This window comes from Colossoma macropomum, unplaced genomic scaffold (genome assembly GCF_904425465.1).
Source record: "Colossoma macropomum unplaced genomic scaffold, Colossoma_macropomum, whole genome shotgun sequence".
NCBI lineage: Eukaryota > Metazoa > Chordata > Actinopteri > Characiformes > Serrasalmidae > Colossoma > Colossoma macropomum.
This window is the reverse complement of record NW_023494795.1, coordinates 31,311,362-31,331,240: the sequence shown is the minus strand read 5'-3', so window position 1 is coordinate 31,331,240 and position 19,879 is coordinate 31,311,362. Positions and strand designations below refer to the sequence as shown.

General features: G+C 37.8%; 2 protein-coding genes across 2 annotated transcripts; one reads left to right on the top strand and one right to left on the bottom strand.

Annotated features, from left to right (window-relative positions):
- The first annotated feature begins 1 nt into the window (after position 1).
- LOC118815816 (NADH dehydrogenase [ubiquinone] 1 beta subcomplex subunit 1-like) lies at positions 2–4,129 on the top strand. Its single transcript, XM_036582193.1, has 3 exons — positions 2–106; positions 2,760–2,904; positions 3,972–4,129. Exons 2-3 carry the CDS (start codon positions 2,765–2,767, stop codon positions 4,006–4,008), a joined length of 177 nt encoding a protein of 58 aa, XP_036438086.1. The 5' UTR covers positions 2–106; positions 2,760–2,764; the 3' UTR covers positions 4,009–4,129.
- Positions 4,130–4,801: 672 nt separating this feature from the next.
- On the bottom strand, positions 4,802–19,492 carry riox1 (ribosomal oxygenase 1). Its single transcript, XM_036582190.1, has 15 exons — positions 19,370–19,492; positions 17,995–18,135; positions 17,758–17,912; positions 17,547–17,646; positions 17,067–17,180; positions 13,579–13,685; positions 12,418–12,525; positions 11,813–11,847; positions 11,502–11,680; positions 10,109–10,213; positions 9,861–10,002; positions 9,152–9,272; positions 7,836–7,935; positions 7,639–7,725; positions 4,802–5,046 (listed from the first exon to the last, which is right to left on the bottom strand). Exons 1-15 carry the CDS (start codon positions 19,433–19,435, stop codon positions 4,978–4,980), a joined length of 1,629 nt encoding a protein of 542 aa, XP_036438083.1. The 5' UTR covers positions 19,436–19,492; the 3' UTR covers positions 4,802–4,977.
- Between the last annotated feature and the right edge of the window lie 387 nt (positions 19,493–19,879).

The window sequence follows — 19,879 nt, the reverse complement described above, 5'->3', positions numbered from 1 at the left end:
CACAAACATTAAGAACAAAGAATTAACTTACCCTACGATTTGGGAGTTGGTATCGCTCTGTGCCCTCTGAACATCTCTCCACGGCGAAGTGAGAAACGAGGAGAAGGTGACGACAAATTTTGTTATTTTTATACCTAATGTGGGAATAAAGTGGACATTTTTAGATCACTGGTGTTCTCTCATGTAGTTTTGAATGTTTGTGCAGTGAAGGGCTTTGTAAGCACCTTCCGCGATGAGATTTTTAGCTTGCATTTAAATTGTAGCCTAGCTTAGCGGCCTAAAGATGTCGTTGGTTTGTTTGTTTCTGAAACGGGGACTTTAATGTGAAATATACATTGCATATACATTATACATCTTAAGTTTAGTGTACTGCCTGTAGTGGAACCTCTGTTCCTTTACAGCAGGACATGAGTTTGATTACAGCGCTGTTAGTTTTAGTTCAGTGCTGTATTAATCTTAGTAAGAAATGAAAGGGCAATTCCACCAATTTTTCAGTTTTTCTGCATAATTGAGATGTAAACAAAGTCATTCAGTGGTTTGATGTGAAATGGTTCATTGTAGAGAAACTTACAGACTCCTTTCTTTACAATTGTGGTGGTAGAAACCAAGTTAGCCAGATAACTTAAATCCAAAGACGAGGATTGTCCAGTAGGATTGTGCCTTAACTCTTTTCCTATTGCACAAGCTTGACTTTGGGCTTATGTTATCTGGATAAACTGAGAAATCCTGCTTTGTGAAATACCCTCCATGTGTTAAAATCTCTATACCACGGATATAGCCATTTTATTTTAAAATTAAAATAATTTTTTTGAATAATGTTTCAGTGGGTGCTGTTTTTATTTTGTCTTACAGTGCCTAGTTTGCATCTCTCCACCATGAATGGGGTTTAAAAGTTACGTTTTGGGGCAAAATCTTATCTCAGAATGAACATAAGCGTTGCCTTAGACATCACTTTTAGAGGCGTTAAACTCTAGATGTCAGGTTCCTGTCACTACCATTGTGAACAACTCTGTCTCAGTAAGTTCCTCTACAACGGAGCATTTCACATTAAACTACTCTGAATGTTGTTAAAGTCTTGACGATTTAATTATACAGAACTTTTGAAAAAAATTGGAATTCCCTTTTAATGTACTAATTTATTTAGAATATATTTACAATACACACAATATCTAGTTCTCCCAAAACAGCCAGGTCAAAAAATGTGAACTCTGCAGTAAAGCAGTATTGTTATATTGGGTTATGTGGAACAGCTTGATTTCTCAGTTAGCCAGATACATTAAGCCCACACTTAAGGATTGTCCAGTGGGAATGTTTATCAGCTCTTTTCCTTTTGGACAGACTTGACTTAAAGTGAGAATTCTTGCTTTGTAAAACACCCACCTGGAGGTTTAGCACTGAAAACCTGTCCATTACCACATTGCAGCCCACAAACAGGTTTGCCTTTGTAGTCTGGTTATAAACTAGGTAATAGTTTGGACTGTCAGCACCGTTCGCTGCTCTTCTCTGGGTCACTGCAGTGCTGGGAATTAGGACGGAACGATTTGGAGGAAATATCTAATCGTGATCTTTGTGACTAGTATTGTGACAGCAATTTAAATTATGATTATTTTCTACAAAAAATATAATTAAAATATTTTCTGTTATGACCTATATTTTGGTCAAAAAATTATCTTTTTTCTGGCCTGAGGCTTGAACACTGTGTAGTGTGCCAGATTCCAAATTAGTTGTGGTTGTGATGTCACACAACCACAACTAACACATCAGTGTTTGGTTGCTTGTATTGGTGTAACTCACCTACAAGCAATTTAAAAATCTTTGTGTTATTGGGTTACGTTTTCCTGTTCAGAACACAACAACATTGAGTGCGTTTATGTGTATATTCTGATCATAATTGGATTTCTGCAGTTGTCTGATTATTCAAATGGTCATGTAAACAGCACACTCTGATTTCTTAGATCAGAGTAAGGTCTAGAAATCCAATAAAGAGAGCTGGATTTCTTTGGGATTTCTCTGTCTGCATCCGTGTGAATATAGACAATGATACCGGAAATAGGCAGCCAACTACATGCTTGACAAAATGAAGGATTTAAACATTCTGATGTTCTAGATGACGTATGTTCATATTTTCAGATAAATTGGCGTGATGTTTTTAAAAAAATGGCCGCAGAAAAAAAAAGTTTATTGACTGGTTGCAAAGCAGAAATCTGATTACTGTCTGACTCATGTAGACCCAGATTTTCCCATTATCTTCAAATAAATCTTCAAAACAAACACTGTCAGGGCTTGTTTATTAACTGTTTTAAAATCAGCACACAGCATGTGGTAAACATGCTCGTTAGACAAATTCTAAAGAGGATTTCAACAAATAAAAGTTCCTACTAAAGCCTGAGTAGACTGATAAACGAATGTGATCAGTTATTAATCTGTTACTGAGCTCTGCTAAAGCCTGAGTAGACTGATTAATCAGTGTGATCAGATATTAATCTTAGTCTTAATTAACTCCTTTGACAGATATTCAAACTAATAATCTTCTCAGTAGTGGACAAATTTGTGAGTGATAAGTTGAGCAGTTTAGCACCGGTGTTGTACTGGACTCCTGCTCTGGGGATTGTGGGAATAGTCTTTGTGTGTGAGAGATTGCATAGCAATGGCCTAGCAACACCTTAGCAACCACCTGGGATACCATGGCAGTGGTTTAGCAACACCCTATTTTGATATAAAAAGAATTAGTCTTTTGACTCTGTACCCTCTTCTTACAGGCATCATGGTGAACTTTGCGGCATTGGTGCGAGAGCACTGGGTCAACATCCTGGTTCCACTAGGTTTTGTTGCTGGCATCTACCTGGACAGGTGGAACGATCAGAAGTTGACAGCATTCAGGAACAAGAGTGCGTTGTACAGCAGGTACGTGTCACATGTTGCGCTCTATTTTACTCAGTTGAAATGACTAGTCCATTTATTTGTTTCTGTGTTTGTCTTAAAGGAATGTTTCAGCGAAAAATCTAATTTACACAATTTTCCACTAACCCAGATGTAGTTCTTCAGCCAAGACACATTTGGAGTCCAGTTTTTTGCTTCTTTAGTTTAGAACTGGAGTGGCAAGGCTAACATTGTTAACAAACACTAGAACACAATAGTAACACATCATCCAAACCGCGTCTATAAAAATGCCTCACCAAAACTTCTCTCTACTTGCTCAGACCACATCCAGGTCATCCAGGTCAGTTCATTAAGGACACACAGACTTGTCAATGTGGTTTGGACACAGTATGACTCACTGTGAACAGAACTGTGGGCACATAGACAACATGGGTCTGACCATCATAAATACGAGGAATCTGATCCGAGATCAGTTCTACTTTGAGTATCAACTCTAAAGTGGCTGTGTGAAGTTTTGTTCACATTTATAGTTCACAGAAAGTCGTACTGTGCTCTAAACCACATTGGCAAGTCTGCACCTCCTTAATGAAGACCTGGGGGGTAAACCACACAGCAAGATTTCTCAGTTTAAGTAGATAACTTAAGCCCAAAGTCAAGCCCATCCAGCTGAAGAGCTGAGGGACATTCCCATTGTACAGTCCTCATATTTGGGCTTAAGTTATCTGGCTGAGAAATGCTTTGTGGAATACACCCCAGGATGTGGGTTGAGCAGGTTGAGAGAAGTTTCGGGAATGTACTTACCAAAAAAAAATAAATAAATAAAAAAAAATGGGTGACTATTGACTTCTGCTGCTTGTTGGCAATGTTAGCCTCATAGGTCCAGTTCTGAACTAAACAAGCAAAATTTGGACAGTAAACATATCTTGGCTAATCAACCACATGTGGGGTAAGTCGTGGACATTGTGGTTATAAAACGTGGGACAAGCAATAAAACCAGTTCTGATTCTGAGAAATGCCTGATATCAAAGTTGATCTGAACAAAGTTTGAGTGAAGTGACAACTAATGCAAAAATAATGACGTGTAATTACAGGGAGCTGAAGCCCGGTGAGGAATACACCTGGAAGTGAAGTCTCCCTCCAGATGATATTTATTGGACCTCCTGCTCTGTTCATTTAGACATTCTGTCTTCAAACCTGTAAATGACTTTTCAGTAACGTTTGATGTAAAATATATTGACACAAGAAAGAGCGCCTCTGTTGTATTTTTCATTATCAGTTCATTCTAAATGTTTTTATTATTGTTACTAACCTCTTTAAAAAGATGGTTCTTCAAGGGTTCTCTAGTTCTCTATGGAACCATGAACACAAAGAACGCTTTGCATGATTAAAGGGTTCTTTGCATCACAAAATGGTTCTTCAGATTGTTGGAGAATTTGTATTTAGTTCTATATAGATCCTTTTTGAAAAGGATTCTCCTATTGTTACAATATCAAGCTTGTTACAATAGAAGAACCCTTTTTGATGCTATATAGAACCATCCACTGCACATTCTCCATCAATGTGAAGAACACTTTCACGATGCAAAGAACCCTTTAATCATGCTAAAGGTTCTTTGAGTGTTTATGGTTCTATATAGAACCATTTTCTTCAAAATGAACTGTTCTATAACATTTTTGCGAAATGCATTCTGGGTAGTGTAACAATACTGATGGACGGAAACACAAAAAGGATACAAAATCATGAAATCTGTCAAACTGATTAATCTGAGGGATGCAATGTTGTGCTACAGAATAGTGCATAACACAATCACATTAAATTCTAGTTTAAGGGTGGAATGCCCCAAGTTGTGATTTGATATTTATACTTGTATAATTGTATGTTTTCTCAAATGGCATCATAATGAAAACACACAAAAGCCTTCTGTCCATGTAAATCATTTACTAAAGATGTAGAGGTCAAACAGCCGTGCATCAAATATGCTAAATTTTATTCTTACATTCGCTGTATGAAATGGCAGTACTTTTTTCATAACAGAGAAAAAAAAAAGTTGGAACAATTTTTTCTGATCACATTTCATTTATAGCCAACAAATGAACTTCACTTTGTCATCAAAGGTTCAGACGTGTGGATTATTCCTTTCTCAAACAGCAACTCCGCCAATGATTCCTGAAAAACAAGAGTTAAACCCGAACATGACAAAGGAATAAATAATAACTGCAAAGTGTAAACATGCAGTGATGCATCAAGCTTAAGGTGATGATTCAGTTTTAATAGGTCAAAATCAATTACAATAATATCCAATAACATGTGCTTGTGTTTTTTTTTGCCAAAACAAAATTCTCAGACTATATTTAGACATAAAAAGAGATGGGGTATTGTTTTTATTGTCTAGATTGCATAACTCAGTATGTAGTTCCTCCAGATCCATTTATATATCTTTAGAAGTTATATTATGATGAAATTTGAGATTTCAGAATGTGCTGAATTGTTTCCTAAGGCTGGCTTTACATGGTGAAACTTTCATGCAACTAGTTGCATGTTGTGAGTTGCCTGCTTGACAGTTGCACATGGCAATTCAGATACAAATATACCTACAAAACATTCAGTTACTCCACTAGTGAGCCAAATTATCAGTTACTGTTTTTGATACAACACAGCCCCTAGAACCACGTTGGTGAGCGGGCATTTGGCCCACCACTTTTCAAAGTTCTGCAGTGACAACCCCACGACTTTTTGAGTTCAGGACATAACATTAAAACCTCTGCTTTCCCTAAACTGCATGAAGCGCTGACCAGCACGAAAAGAGCCGATCAGAATCTCCATTTCAGCTGGGAGGCGCTTTTAGAGCTGCCTTGGTTGGGGCGCTTTAGTTTGGTTTAGACATGCAACTCCACCCGTATTCAAGTCTGCACCAAACACCTGAACCGCGCTAATTCATGAGGGAATTAAACAACAGAGCTCGTTTTTCCAGAGCACATTTTCTCTACTGTCTGCACAACCTACTGCTTTAACATTTCACTCTTTACAAACGCTCATTTCCTTTCAGCACTGCGAGCTGCTGTAAATAAACAGAGACAAGCAATAAAATAATGATATAGTTAGATTTAGGCACATGGACTGTGGAGCATTTTTTTAACAAATACTGCTATCTGAGGCTGCACCTACTGAAGCAGCATCAAAACAAACACTGACACTGTTCATAATAAGGCTCAGAGGTGGGTAGAGGAGCCTAAACCAGCACTTAAGTACAAGTATTGATACTTGCATAAAATAATTACATAAGTAAAATTACCCAAAACAAGTGAGTAGAAATACAAAAGAAGCAGGTTAAAAATCTTGTCCTGAAATCAAAGTTCTGAGTACTGCAGTGGAACTTCTTACTACATCGAGCATTTATCAGCACAGGAACTGAAGATTGTGCAGCTCCGTTCTTCTCTGTTTGGGATTTTTTTAGTCTAAAATACAAAGCTCCAAAGTCAGAGATGTAACCAATCACAGAGCAGTACAAATATTGTAACTGGTTACTACCCACCTCTGTATGGGTTTATAAAGACGTGTCATGAAATGAAAGGCAATTGTAGCCAGTGGCCTAATTGCATTTCGTCACTGAGCTGAGTCTAAACAATATGTTTTGCCCCACCACTCCTGGAGGTGTGGCATCCCCCTGATACATGTCACTCTCACTATAAAGCTGGAGCGCACAACTCTGGTTCGAGAAGGCCAGTGTCCAGCACTGGTTTCCCTACTCAGACACACCCAATAACCTGGCAATTAACAGCTAAGTGTAAGGAGATGTTGTAAGTAGGTAAAACACCAAACTGCTGGATACCAGCCCTCCAGGACTGGAGTTGTGCACCCCTGTTTTATAGCGAGAGCGATATGTTGTGTCAAAAACAAGGTGTAATTTACATATTTGCAGCATTTTTATCTTTGTACACTATCCCAAAATCTATAATATATACCGTTATCTGTCATTTATCTGTTTGTCTGAGTATTATCTGTCTGTCTTTAGAATATATTTGAATGTTTATCTACTGTTTGTACATTAAGCCTTTAAGAATTAATGTTTATGCAGCCAGTATGGTTATCCTGAACGTCTCACTCATCCTGTACTTATAACATGGCTAGTTCAACATAGAACGCATCTCTGTCCCCTCTTCTGTAACAATTTTCATCCTTTAGATCTTAAATGATCTGATCTTTGTGGAAATTTAGGAGAAAATGAATCTAGCTACATAGATCATGATAACAGCAGGTTAAAGAAGAATAAACGTTGGCACAAGCAGCTGTTAGCGTTAGCTGGCTAGTTAACACAGCCTGTTACGGAAAGGTTAGCTTTTAGAAACTCACGTTTGTTGTCATGGCTCAGAAACTGAGAAAATGAAAAATTCTCAAGCTTGACAGAGTCAGAGAGGAATTCTTATTTTCCACCACCTAATAATTCACCTTCTGTTTTATTTTTTTATGCACTGATCCGGTGAAATCAATTGGTTGATAGTATGTCACACGCCGTTGTCACTTGATGTTATCGCATTTTGTTTGGCTGTTTCATGAAACTTGTTCCATGACGTTGAAACACTTGCAACTGTGTTTCAAATGAGTTGTAGGATGCTTTATAATTATACACCTCAAGTGAAACCTGGTTACATGTGGATGTGTAAAGATGTGTGAATGTTTCACTGTATAAATCCAGCCTACAGAATCACACATGAGCTGAAGAGATTTACATCCCTAATTTTTGATGATGGAATGCAATACCTTGTCTTCTGCGGAGTCGCACGGTAAACTAGCGACCGTGATGAACTTTGGGTAATTGTGGATCAGGTACTCCACGGCGTCTGTGTGCTACAGAGGAAAAGAATAAACCTGACTAAAGCAAAGCCTGAACATTCCTTTCAATAAAGACGATAACATGGTATCTATGTAAAGTTCTTAAGCAAGATCACCGCGTTTACCTCTGCTTTAATCTCAATGCTCTTGGGTTCCTGTTTATGGTAAACTCTGGAGTTCTCAGTTGTGTAGTAAAGATGAACAGCCTCTCCATCACTGCACAGTCTACACAGAGAGAAAATCAGTGATAAATATGTAAAAGCGATTCTTTCATCAATCTGACAGTTGTTATTATGAATCTGTGTAATTATTCAAATATACAGATACACATCATTTTTGTGTTCTTTTTCTTAATGAGGTATTTTAATAAGTCGTCTAGTTTGGAATTTTAATAGTAAAATAAGTTCTCTGCTGTATTGCACAGAATGGAGACACAGTGTAGCTGTATATATAAATAATGAAAAAAAACACACACACACACACACACATTATCTAAGCCGCTTATCCTCCTGAGTCGTGGAGGGTGCTGGAGCCTATTCCAGCGGTCATTGGGCAGAAGGCAAGAAACACTCTGGACAGGCTGCTGGTCCATCACAGTGCAGATACACAGACACATACATTCACACCTGGGGGCAATTTAGCATGTCCAGTTAGCCTGACTGCATGTCTTTGGACTGTGGGAGGAAACCCACACAGACACGGTGAAAACATGCAAACTCAGCTGGGGAACTGAACCCAGACCCTTCTTGCAGTGAAATTTGTATAGTTATCCAAGTTATTGTTCAGTAAGTCGACTGATCTTACAATCTTCTAAAATAGAGGCATAACGATCCGCAAATTCAGGACTCAATACAACATGCAACATTTGAATGTATGAGACTTTAGGATGGTGGACACAGTGGAGTTCTTTTTTTTGGCAGCACCGAAACACTAAACAAAAAAAAAAACTTTTTGGGCTTTATAGCTTTGTCAAACACACTATTTAATATGTTAGCTGTGACCTAAAACATCAAGATAAATTACCAAATCTACTAAATGATCAAGTTCGAATTAACTAATTATTGCTGGCTTATACACAATAAACTAATGTTAAATCTTTTTCAGTATTTTTTATTCATAACAATATATTTTCTCATTGGCATGTCTTAACACCATTAGCAGCAAAAATGATCCAAATTGCTGCTAAACATAATTATGCATGAGTCACCGTCACCCCTTACTTTTCATGTAGCACTTTATTTGATCCAAGCTGCTTAAACAGGCAACCGATTTTTTTTTGTTTAAGAATTTAAAATGTCAGTTTGGCTCATTAAAAAGAAACAAAAATGTTATCTATATTGCAACTTTGGCTAATAAATATAAATAAATAATAACAACCTGAAATGACGAAGGACTAAATTGAAATACACTGACAGTAGTGTTTTGCGTGTTTTATACACACCTGGCAACTCCTGCCCGGATGAGTCTGATTTTGGTCTGACCCTTCATATGTACAGCCACATCCACAGCTTCTCCATCCTCCCACCGAGCAGACGCTCCATACACACTGCTGCTTTTCTCCTCTACACCAGACACACACACACAAACACACACACAACACACACACACACACACATTAGTGCTCATTTTACTTTCATATCTGAACATTACACTAAAGGTAAATTAGATTATGCAAATGTCTGATCCATAATTCATTTCTGAATGTTTATTTCAAACACAGATAATAATCCTCCACCTAGGATACTTTAATACACTGTTTATGGGATAATCTAAAAGCACAGCAACCAGAGTATCAAACACCAGAGACAGGAAACATTACATCTGTTTTAGCATCACTATACTATAGCATGTCACGCTTGGAAAACGCACTGGTGAATCAATAATGTGACAAGGTTAAAGATTGGCCTTATTTTGACCAAAGTAAATCATTTTTGTTGGATTACAAGAATACTTTGATTCATCAAAACACCCACAGAAACTCATCTGGAACTGTGATTGTTCAGGATGCTCAGAGCACACAGTGAAAAACACTGCGACTGGTTACAGACTCATTTCTTTAATACTGCAGCCAATATCACAATAACAATTAACAAAGGATATCTTACAAAGCCCTAATAAACACAGTAGTAAAACAGTATAGAGCAGCTTACCTTCAGACAGCGCAGGTGGAAGACAGTCATGGAGGAATTCTCTGGCTTTCTGATCCACAGCAGCGTCCACTGGAGCATACGACGTGAGCTTCTTTATCAAGCCCTCCATGTGGGACAAAAATTTATCTCTGCGTGGATCCTCCTGTTTACATACAAACACAATATATATGTGTAAGCAGAATGCATATAATTACGGCTTATTTCTCTCGAGTATTTGGTTGTGTCAATGAAATAAAAGGATAAGTCACCTTGTCAGAGTTCTGCACTCCCATGAAAGTGAGGTAATCAATCGGCAGACCCTTTCTAAACTCCACATTTTCCTCCATCGCCATTTCCAAAGCCGCTGGCATGACCTGCCAATCGAACAGATAAACAACGCTGTGCTAACTTCCACACAAAGTGATTACACCACGCACTGCTCCAGACGCAGCATCAGACCATACAGAGAACATGAAGCAGAAAGTGAGCTGAAAGACCAGAGACGAAATTTGGGCTTTTAGGCGAAAGAGTAAAAACAACAAAAATTCTGAAGCATGAAATTACTTTTTACTTTATTTGTTGATTTTCTATGTGAAAATAAGTTAGCACGTCCTCTACAGAAAACACACTTCTGCACATTTTTCTACACAATTACTTTTTATTTGCTGAATTTAGCACATTTAATAAAAAAAAACATAAAATGTGGTACGATAAAATATTTCGAATATGTATATTTTGGCTTTTATTTTTTTCCAGTATGTTAAACTCAGCAAATACACTGAAACTGTGCAATAAGTGCACTAAACTGTACAGAAATGTGTTATATTTAAGTGTGTTCTCTGTAGAGGATGTGTTAACTTATTTTAACTGAGAAAATCAAAAAACGTAATTTGAAACTTTCATATATGCCTGTCAGTTACAATCTATTTTGTTTTAAGACTAAATAGGCCTGCAACAAAGAGAAAATGGTATTAAAAAACACACACACACACACACACACACACACACACACACACACACACCTCAAATAATAAACAACCAAAATTATAAAACCAAATAAATATAAATGCAAACAGCAGGCACGTTAAACACAAACATCAAGTGAAATAAAATCTAGTTGTGCACATTCTGCTGTTTTCTCTGCCCGAAGAACACAAAAATGTTCAGGACAGACAGTCGTCCAGCACCAGGGTTGGAAATCCGTTCCCTACAGTTTGAAATGGGCGCAAAACTAAAGCAGTGAATAAACCTTTTGGCTTTGTTACTACTTGAGTGTGGTCAGAGGGAGGGGAGAGTTTTGCATCGAACACTGCTGGAACATTTAGCTGTGATCGTACACAGAGCAGTGCACCTCTCGGCAAGACCAAAACAAATAAATAAAATAAAATAAATGAATTCTGCACTGTGAGCTGAAACATACATACTTCGGTTTTGGTTCAGAACTATAATATTACTTGTAAAGAGAATTAGGAATCAAAATAGTAAAAGACACTGCTTACTCATCATTATAGAACACACTAGCAGCTGTGTAAGTTATTTTTTTATCTTACAATTTTTCCAATTATGTTTTACTCAAAAAATGTAAAAACGAAAGACTAATTTAAAAAAGTTTTGGTTTTGTGCAGTTATTCTAATTTTGGTTCATCGCTAATGAAAGCCCACCTTGAGGAGCAGGTCGCCCCAGCTGTTCCTCTGGAAGGAGGAAATGGTGATGTGCAGTGAGTGAGCGTCAGGCAGACAGTCGCCCTGGTGAATGAAACCTCTGGGTAAATACAGCAGGTCACCCGCTTCCAGAACAACGTCCATTACGGGCTTCCCAATCTCTGCCTGACTGAAATTAGCTTAAAGAAGCAATACATAATATTAAAATAACAAAATAAATAAATAAATAAGTAAAAATAAAAAAGTAGAAATGTAGAAGCATCTACGTGCAACTCTATGTAACTGAAGAAGCACTGTGATGTTTGACTTACGACTCGGCACAAGAGGTAAAACTTCATCTTCAGACCTAAAGAACAGCAGAAACATTGTACCAGTTGTAACAGCATGTAGATTTTCCAACAGTTTTCTCAGAAGCTTCTTTATCAAGGGAGCAGATTCATAGTTTTGATACTGATGGTGATACTTTTAAAATATACTTTACACACTGAGGTCACTGTCATGGACTGTTTTTGTTTTTTGAATGAGACACAAAACAGGACAGCCAATCAGAAAAGAGCTTATTTACATATACTTGCCTTAAACACAATAAAAACAAGAAAAATAAATGTTAGAAAAATGTAGGATTACCCCCTCAAATATTATAATTCTATATTTAAATTGGATACATCTAAAGAAAATACTTTAATATCATTGAAATAAATCTAAAATACATTGGGATGAAATTATTCCAAGAATTGTAGCAGCAGTGCTACTTACTTTCACTGTGACTTTTTAAACAGGAGTTAATCACACAAACTCATTCAAATCTGAGACAGTATGATTATCACTGGGCTATATACAGCTGTATATTATTAAAACAGTGATTGTCCCATCCCTAGCTCATTGGTGTTGTAGTGGGATATATCTGGTGACTCACCGTGGGTTATACACTCTCCAGTGCTTCTTCCCTTCTAACTGCACAATAAATGCTTCTATATCATCATAATGAGGAGCAAAGCCTTGTGTTCCTGCTGGAGTTAGATACCTGCACATATATAAAACTGAATTAAAGACAATAACAGACAGTAATGACTGATATTTGAAATTTAATAGTGCTCTGCAGTCCAGCTGAAGTCAGACATACGATAAAACACCACAATCCATTGTGCTTTAAATGAGATTAGTGAGCATGAAAAGGGAAATCCATCAATAAAAAAATATATCCAAAATTCAGTCTTTGAGATGTAAAGTCATTCAGAGTGGTTTGATGGGAAATGGTTCATTGTAGATAAAATTACTGATTTCTTTAGAATGGTGGTGATAGGAACCAGGAGTCGCCACGTCTACAACACAAATATTTTATTAACTTTCCAAAATAACCAGTGAACCTACATATAATGTTGAGGGTAAAACAGTGAAAAACCTGGAAAAATGTTTGGTTTTCTTTTAGGGACTATCTGCCTTACAACATCCTGCATGTACCCCTCAGCCATTAACAAACTGACGTCAAAATCCTCTTAAAACTATGGCAAAGTGTCTCAGACATCTCTGGCAGTAATACCTTTCTGTGAGGGAGCTTTTAGAGGCATTAAGCTCTTCAGACGTCTGGTCATCACCACCACTGTAAACAATTCTGACTCTATACCGTTATAAATGAAGGTTCTGTGCAGGTACATTTTTCGTTCATCGAGGTACAAACGATGTAAATGTTCCCTCAAAGGTACAACAGTGGTTTTAAGGTCCAACTGTGAACCTTAAATAATTTTTTTTCCAGGTGAAAAGTACATATTTGTACTTTTTTATAACCTAATGTTTTAAAACAGAACAATAAAATAAAGATGAGATGGTGTGTGGAGTCAATACAACTTAGAAAATTTCATTTCAACGGATTATTGTACAATTATGTTCCCTGATTAAAGGTACTGAGATGTACCCTTGAGGGGACCACCCCAGTGACAGTTTAATACCTTTTTTTCTGAGAGTGTAGAACAGAGCATTTCACATCAAACCACTTTGAATGACTGTTTACATCTTAACTATCTAATTATGCAGAAATTCTGAAAAATCAGTGGAGGTCCCCTTCTGCATATTCTCTTACACGTTGGCTCCTGCCATGCTGCCGAACTTCTCCTGCAGGATGGACAGAACGTTCCATACAGTGGAAGAGAAAGCCTGAGGGTTCAGCATGCGGAGAGAGCATCCACTCTGAAAGTAAACAAAAAAACACTGTCGTATCGCTGCTGTCGGGACAAAACAGTGTATCTCCATTTTGACATCATTTGAAAATGCCTGTTTTCCTTTAAACTGTGTCTAAATTTCATGATGAATAGACCAAAGTAAACGTCCCAAAATTACTTGGAAAAAACTCTGGTTCCACTGACTTTTGACACTGGTTTTTCCCTCTCCTGTAAAGTTATAATTTTGGAGATATGAGGTTTGGTTCCAACAACAGTGATATACTAGGACTGCATAGTAATGACAGAAAAACATGATTGCTCTTGCTACTCTGAATGAACCTCTCCCTTATTATGAACCATTACGCCGACTTAGATCACAAGGTGCTGGTTTACTATTAGTACCTAGAATTAATAAAGTTACATTGGGGGGAGAACCTTCTCATACAAAGCCCCCCAGCTTTGGAATAATCTTCCTGTTAACATTCAGGACTCAGACACAGCCTCAGTCTTTAAGTCTGGGCTAAAAACTTACTTGTTTAGTCGAGCCTTTGGTAATTAGTTTTCCCTGTCAGATAAAAGGTGCAGATCTGGGGGTTCATGGTCATACAGTATTATGGTAAACTGGGAGTGTTGGTGCTGTCGTCTCGCTGCTCTCACACGTTCACTCAGGTTTGTTGATGGTGGAGCAGATGGGCGCTGACATCTCAGGAAGCCCTCATGTCTCTGTCACCTTCTGGCTCTCCCTCTTAGATAGGCTGTAATAACTAGACCTGCCGCTGTCTCTGCTGCTCTGTTAACCCTGTAAACTGTAATCAGTCTCTATTTACAGGACTAACTCTCTGTGTGTTTTCTTTTTCTTTGCTGAGTTGAACAGCTGCCCGTCCTGTGTGGTGTGAGGCTGTTGCATGATCCCCCCCCCGATCGGGTGCCCACTGCTCACCCATCTCCTGGACCAGTTTGACCGCCATGGAGCTTCCAGCTGTACAATACTCTGCAAACCTCACTTGCATGAACTGACCCTGCTGATGATGCTGCTGCATTTTTCAATCATAGACAATTCTTCTGCTGCTTTTCCCTTTTCTGTATGTTATACTTTGACTGATGATCAAACCTCATTCTCAGCTGTTTTTTTGTTTTGTTATGATTGCTATTCAGCGTCGACCAGAGAACACCAGATAGCAATCACCACTGGCAACACTCATGGGGGCTTATCTGTTGTAAAAAAGCGCTATATATATATATATATATATATAAATGAACCTTGACTTCTGACTTCTGACAGAGAACATTACAGTGAAATTTACATTTAACGCGTTCATTGTTATTGACACGGCGATCTCTGCTCTGTAATAAAAGGAGCTGAAAGAGGTTTTCTCTCGCTCTCTAATTCTACTCCAAACATGCTCTTTACACACTCTGTCCTCAGCATCTCACTACAGCCTTTACAACAGGAGACCTTCCAGTAATTAGCTTCCCAAATAGACCCCTGAGGTTTCTCATCAAACCACAGTCCTAAAATATCAGCCCTCCGTCTGCTTCGGTCGTTCCAACAAACCACGCTTAAAACTGCTCGCGAGGAAAGAAACAATGTTGTTTCTCTGGTAGGTGCATTTTTGTTTTTGTGTCCTTTTTTATAGATAAAAAAAATGTAGTTTGATTGTGAGCATAATTAACTGTCTAGTTCACAAATAGACACAAAGCTGCAAAAAAAAGTTTGAATTTGTTTTTTTTTTAGTGAGGTCAGGAAAACCAGTACATTTACATGCATGTGTCTATTGGGCCCAGACCGTTCACCATTCATGTTGTTACAAGAAGCTGTAAGAAGTGTTTTAGCCCAGACCGCATTTTGAGGGATACAAAATACAGATCAGCCCATCAGAACAAAAAACATTTGCATAGATCACTCTTAAAGGCACAGTAACACAAACTGCCTTTCTGTTGTGGTTCTCACACTCCATGCCTACATGCAGCCTAATAATCCGTTAATAATCCAACTAATAGCTCAATCGGAATAGAACACATCCATGTATTAAACCTCAATTGGAATAGACTAGTCCGAGGCCATTCAGAATACAATTTCTGAATACAAAATCTGATTGAACGAGGTGGGTAATCCTGTAAATAATCCGTTAAATAGAAGAATAATATCCCTGTAAACGCCTGTATCTGATTACATTCCCAATTGGAAAGTTTAAGTATGTTCTGCGCATGTGCGTCACGTCATAGTGAAAGTTTATAATGTTCAACATGACGGCGCAGAAACTGGTCTACAAAGAAGACGAAGTTTATGCTGTGAGTTTTAAAAGGCAGTGGTGGGACGGGTGTCCAGCTTACATGTCTCAGATCACGACGTCTCCCTCCCAGCCTTCTTTAATAAGCACATGTGAAGTATGTTTTCCTGAGTCTGACACCATTTCAAAGGAATTAAAAACACAAGCACTGCTTACTCTCTGTCTCACTCTGACGGGACTCAAGTGATGCTCGTTGTCATGGTAACGTCTACACTAAGTGGTTCTCTGCGCATGTTTCTAAGTTTGAATCGGATCACTTGCAGTTTGAGTGTAAACAGAGATTTTCATCAGATTGTTGAGTAGAGTGAGCATATAAACACCTCAGTCTTAATCTATAATCGGAATGTATTGAATCAGATCGGCAAAAATCTTTGCGTGTAAACACAGCCATTATCTGGGATATCCACACTTGCTGCTTGCGCGCTGTGCTTATTTGCTTGGTTGCGACGGAGACCTGCCTGATGATGAGTGCAGCATACTGAGCGACTGACAGAGTCAGAATTAGTTAGCATCACCGGAAGCTGGATGATGAGATGGCTGGTTTCATTTATAAAACAATATCATCATGATCTATAATTCAGGTTGACAACCTCAAAATGAGTCCCAAGACTGTTTGGCCTGTGAAGTCTGCAGTTAAAGCCTAACAGTGTGGCATCTTCATCAGGATGCAGCGCAAAAGGAACAGCAACTATTAGGCCATTAATTAGAAAGATATAGAAATCTATACAGGAATACCATAAATTAAAGCAAGGCATGGGTGTTCTATGTATGTGACAAATAAGGCATCTTTATGGGTATGGAAAGTCCTTACAGCAACTAATACACTGCAAATAAATAATTACTTGGCAAGTGAAAAAACTCACCGTATATCTAGGTAATAAATAAACCAACTCTAGTTATAAGATTGCTACAAGAATATTCTTCAGTTAATAATAGTTCTTATTTTATATTGTTAACTTATTTCAAACAAAAGGTTTGAATAAGTTTGAATAAGCTTATAATATTCTTAAAACAATGTCATAATGGAAACATTAGAAATGCTGTTCATATTTATGACGATTTCACTCGCCAAGAGATCTTCTGCCATGTAATTCAGGTTCATGAGAACTGTACTGTACCTCATAGAAATCCCACACTGTGTACGGCAGAGCCCTTCCAGGAGGATTGTGTGTCTCTCTTTTGCCATTTGTGTAGCTCGTCACATCGAGGTTGACCCCATACTGGACATCATCCTGTAGGTCAACATACAGTGGTAACTACTGATAACCAACATTTTTCCAATTTAAATCATACACCGGCAATGTTTACATGCTGTCTACTAAGACTTTAATAATCACAAATGTTTATATATTTTGAAAAAAAGTAACTGAAATTAATCAGAATTAAAATCCTATCCAATCAGAGTCAGAATACGCAAAAACTTTAGCCCTGTTTCAGTTCTTTTTTTAACATGCCCTCATCCACTTCAACTAACATACATATGAACAGTTCACTCAGAATGCGTAATTGGAATCAGTTCATTCAGACAGACCCACAGCTGTCCGCTTTCAAAAAGACTGCAGACCATCAGGTTCATAACTACACACAGACCTACTTACAGTTCTTAAAATGCGATCAAACTCAGCTGTTGAGAAAAGTCCCTGGTAATAGTCTGGATTCTGGCGTCTAATCAACAGCGGCTTCTTCTCCCAATAGTCTCTATGAGACAAAAGGTTGATATTACATCTCACATTATTATTCGTTTAACATTTCACATAAAACTGGTAGCTGGTTGGCTAATTTATATATATTACGTGAGCAGAGTTGTACCTAAAGAAGGTTTTGGCCTGATTTGGACATATCAGCCACTGAAACATCCTGCTGGCTCTCTCCCTGCTGTTGTTGACTTTCGTCAGGTCAGTGAGAAGCGTGTGAAGCGTCTCGGCACCCACTCCTTCAGCCTCATTTGATGGACACTGCTTTTCCTATAAGGTACTTACATCAATAAGTTTTATGTTTCCAGAGCGCTTCTGAGAGCTCAAAGCCTGCAGAATTACAAACACTTACATCAACAGTTTGTTCCTGGTTCTCCTCCTCTTTCATCTTTTTGTCCACAGGGCTCTTTTTCATCTTTTTTTTCTTGGCTGTCACAGCTGGTGCTGCACCATTCTCCTTTCTTTTCTTCTTCTTGACCTGTGGAGCAGAAACCTGCAAATAAAAATTTATTATTCTGATTTCTGATAAATGCTGTGTAGTAGAAGCTGAATAACTAAAGCAAGATCAGCATCTCAAAGGCGTTTTAAATGCAGATTTAAGGTTTCTGCACTATTTCTCTATCTAGCTTCGTTCTGATGAACATACACATGTAAATACATGAATATTAAATAAGTGTTAATAATTACAAATGTTGAAAAATACTGAACTTGACTTGCAAAAGCAGAAAATGAAGGATTTTGTAGTTGAAGTGGAGGTAGACTGTAGTGGTACACTCTTAAAAAGATGGTTCTTTTTAGAACCGTTTTATACTTGAATGGTTCTTTGCGTACTGAAACAGTTCTTGAGCTTGATGGAGAATGTGTTGCGTATGGTTCCATATAGCACCAAACCAGGTTCTTGTTTTGTTACAAGCTTGACATCGTCACAACAGCAGAGCCCTTTTTGCTGTTAGAACCAATAGAACCAAATATGACACATTCTCAATCAATCTGAAGAACCATTTCACCATGCAAAGAACCATTTCAGCATAAAATGGTGCCATATAGAACTCATGGTTCTAAATAAAACCCTTTCCCTGTACTGCAGAAGCATTGAGGAACCATCTTGGAACAGTTAATATTTCTCTCGAAATTTCAAATGATGATATTTTTACTGTTATGTACATTAGTGAGAAAATTAATATGCCTATTAATATGTCATCAGATTCGTTTTAATCATTAAAATTCAGTTCCTAATTCCCTGATTTGTGTTTAGTTTGTTGTGTTGCTGGACTACTTTACTCACTTTGGAGCTTTACCATTTTATTTTAGACCAAAAGGATCCAGAAAGAGAAAAACAGACAAACAAACTTTAGTTTACATACTGATAGATTCAGGAAGGACTCAGTTCTGTAGAGAATTCAGTACTTGGGATTTTTTTTTAAACTTTTTTGCTGAACTTTTTTCTGAGCTTTTGTGACTTACATTCATCATTACATTAAATAAACACTGCTCCTCCTTCAGTTTGCTGTTATGCTACTTTAGCAGCTTCTATTTGACAAAATAACGCACAGCAACTAATTTCCAGTTCTACAGGCTGAAGGACTGTTAGCTCGGGTCGCCTGGCTAAAAACCACATTTCTCCACTAAAGAACAGCCAAATTCCCGCACCGAGTAGTTCACAACTTAAAAAGCCAACCGTCAGATTACATGTTGTATAATGTGGGTTAAAACCGTAGGTTAAATACCTGCGTTTGTTCTGATTTTTTCGCTACTGTCTGATAAAAAGCAAACGCTGACATGTTTCTCTCCATGTTGCCATTAGCACCAGCACGAGCAGAAGGGATTGAGGTTGCCAGAGAGCGCCAACTAATCACCCCTGCGGGATTTGTCCTCCTCTGCAGATTTGCAGTTTTGAAGCAATGGGATTAAAAACGTGGATAAGCTCTGAAATGAAAACAAAGTCATTCATTCCTGTATGTTTACCCGTTCAAACCAACTGTATAAGACCGTACATCTTTTTTATATATTAATTGATATCGCAATATTTTTTTTACAATTTTATTTTATGTGTATGACTCTTTGGGTCTGAACTACTCCGAATTTTTTAAAAATAGGTGGAACTCCCCTTTAGTGATATAGTTAAACTATTAGTTTGCATAGTTTAAGTAATTTACAGCAAAGCACTACTGGGGCCCATAAGATCCCAGTTACGTCACTGGTTCTGCAAATAATCTCCCGCAAATGAGGGATTCGCT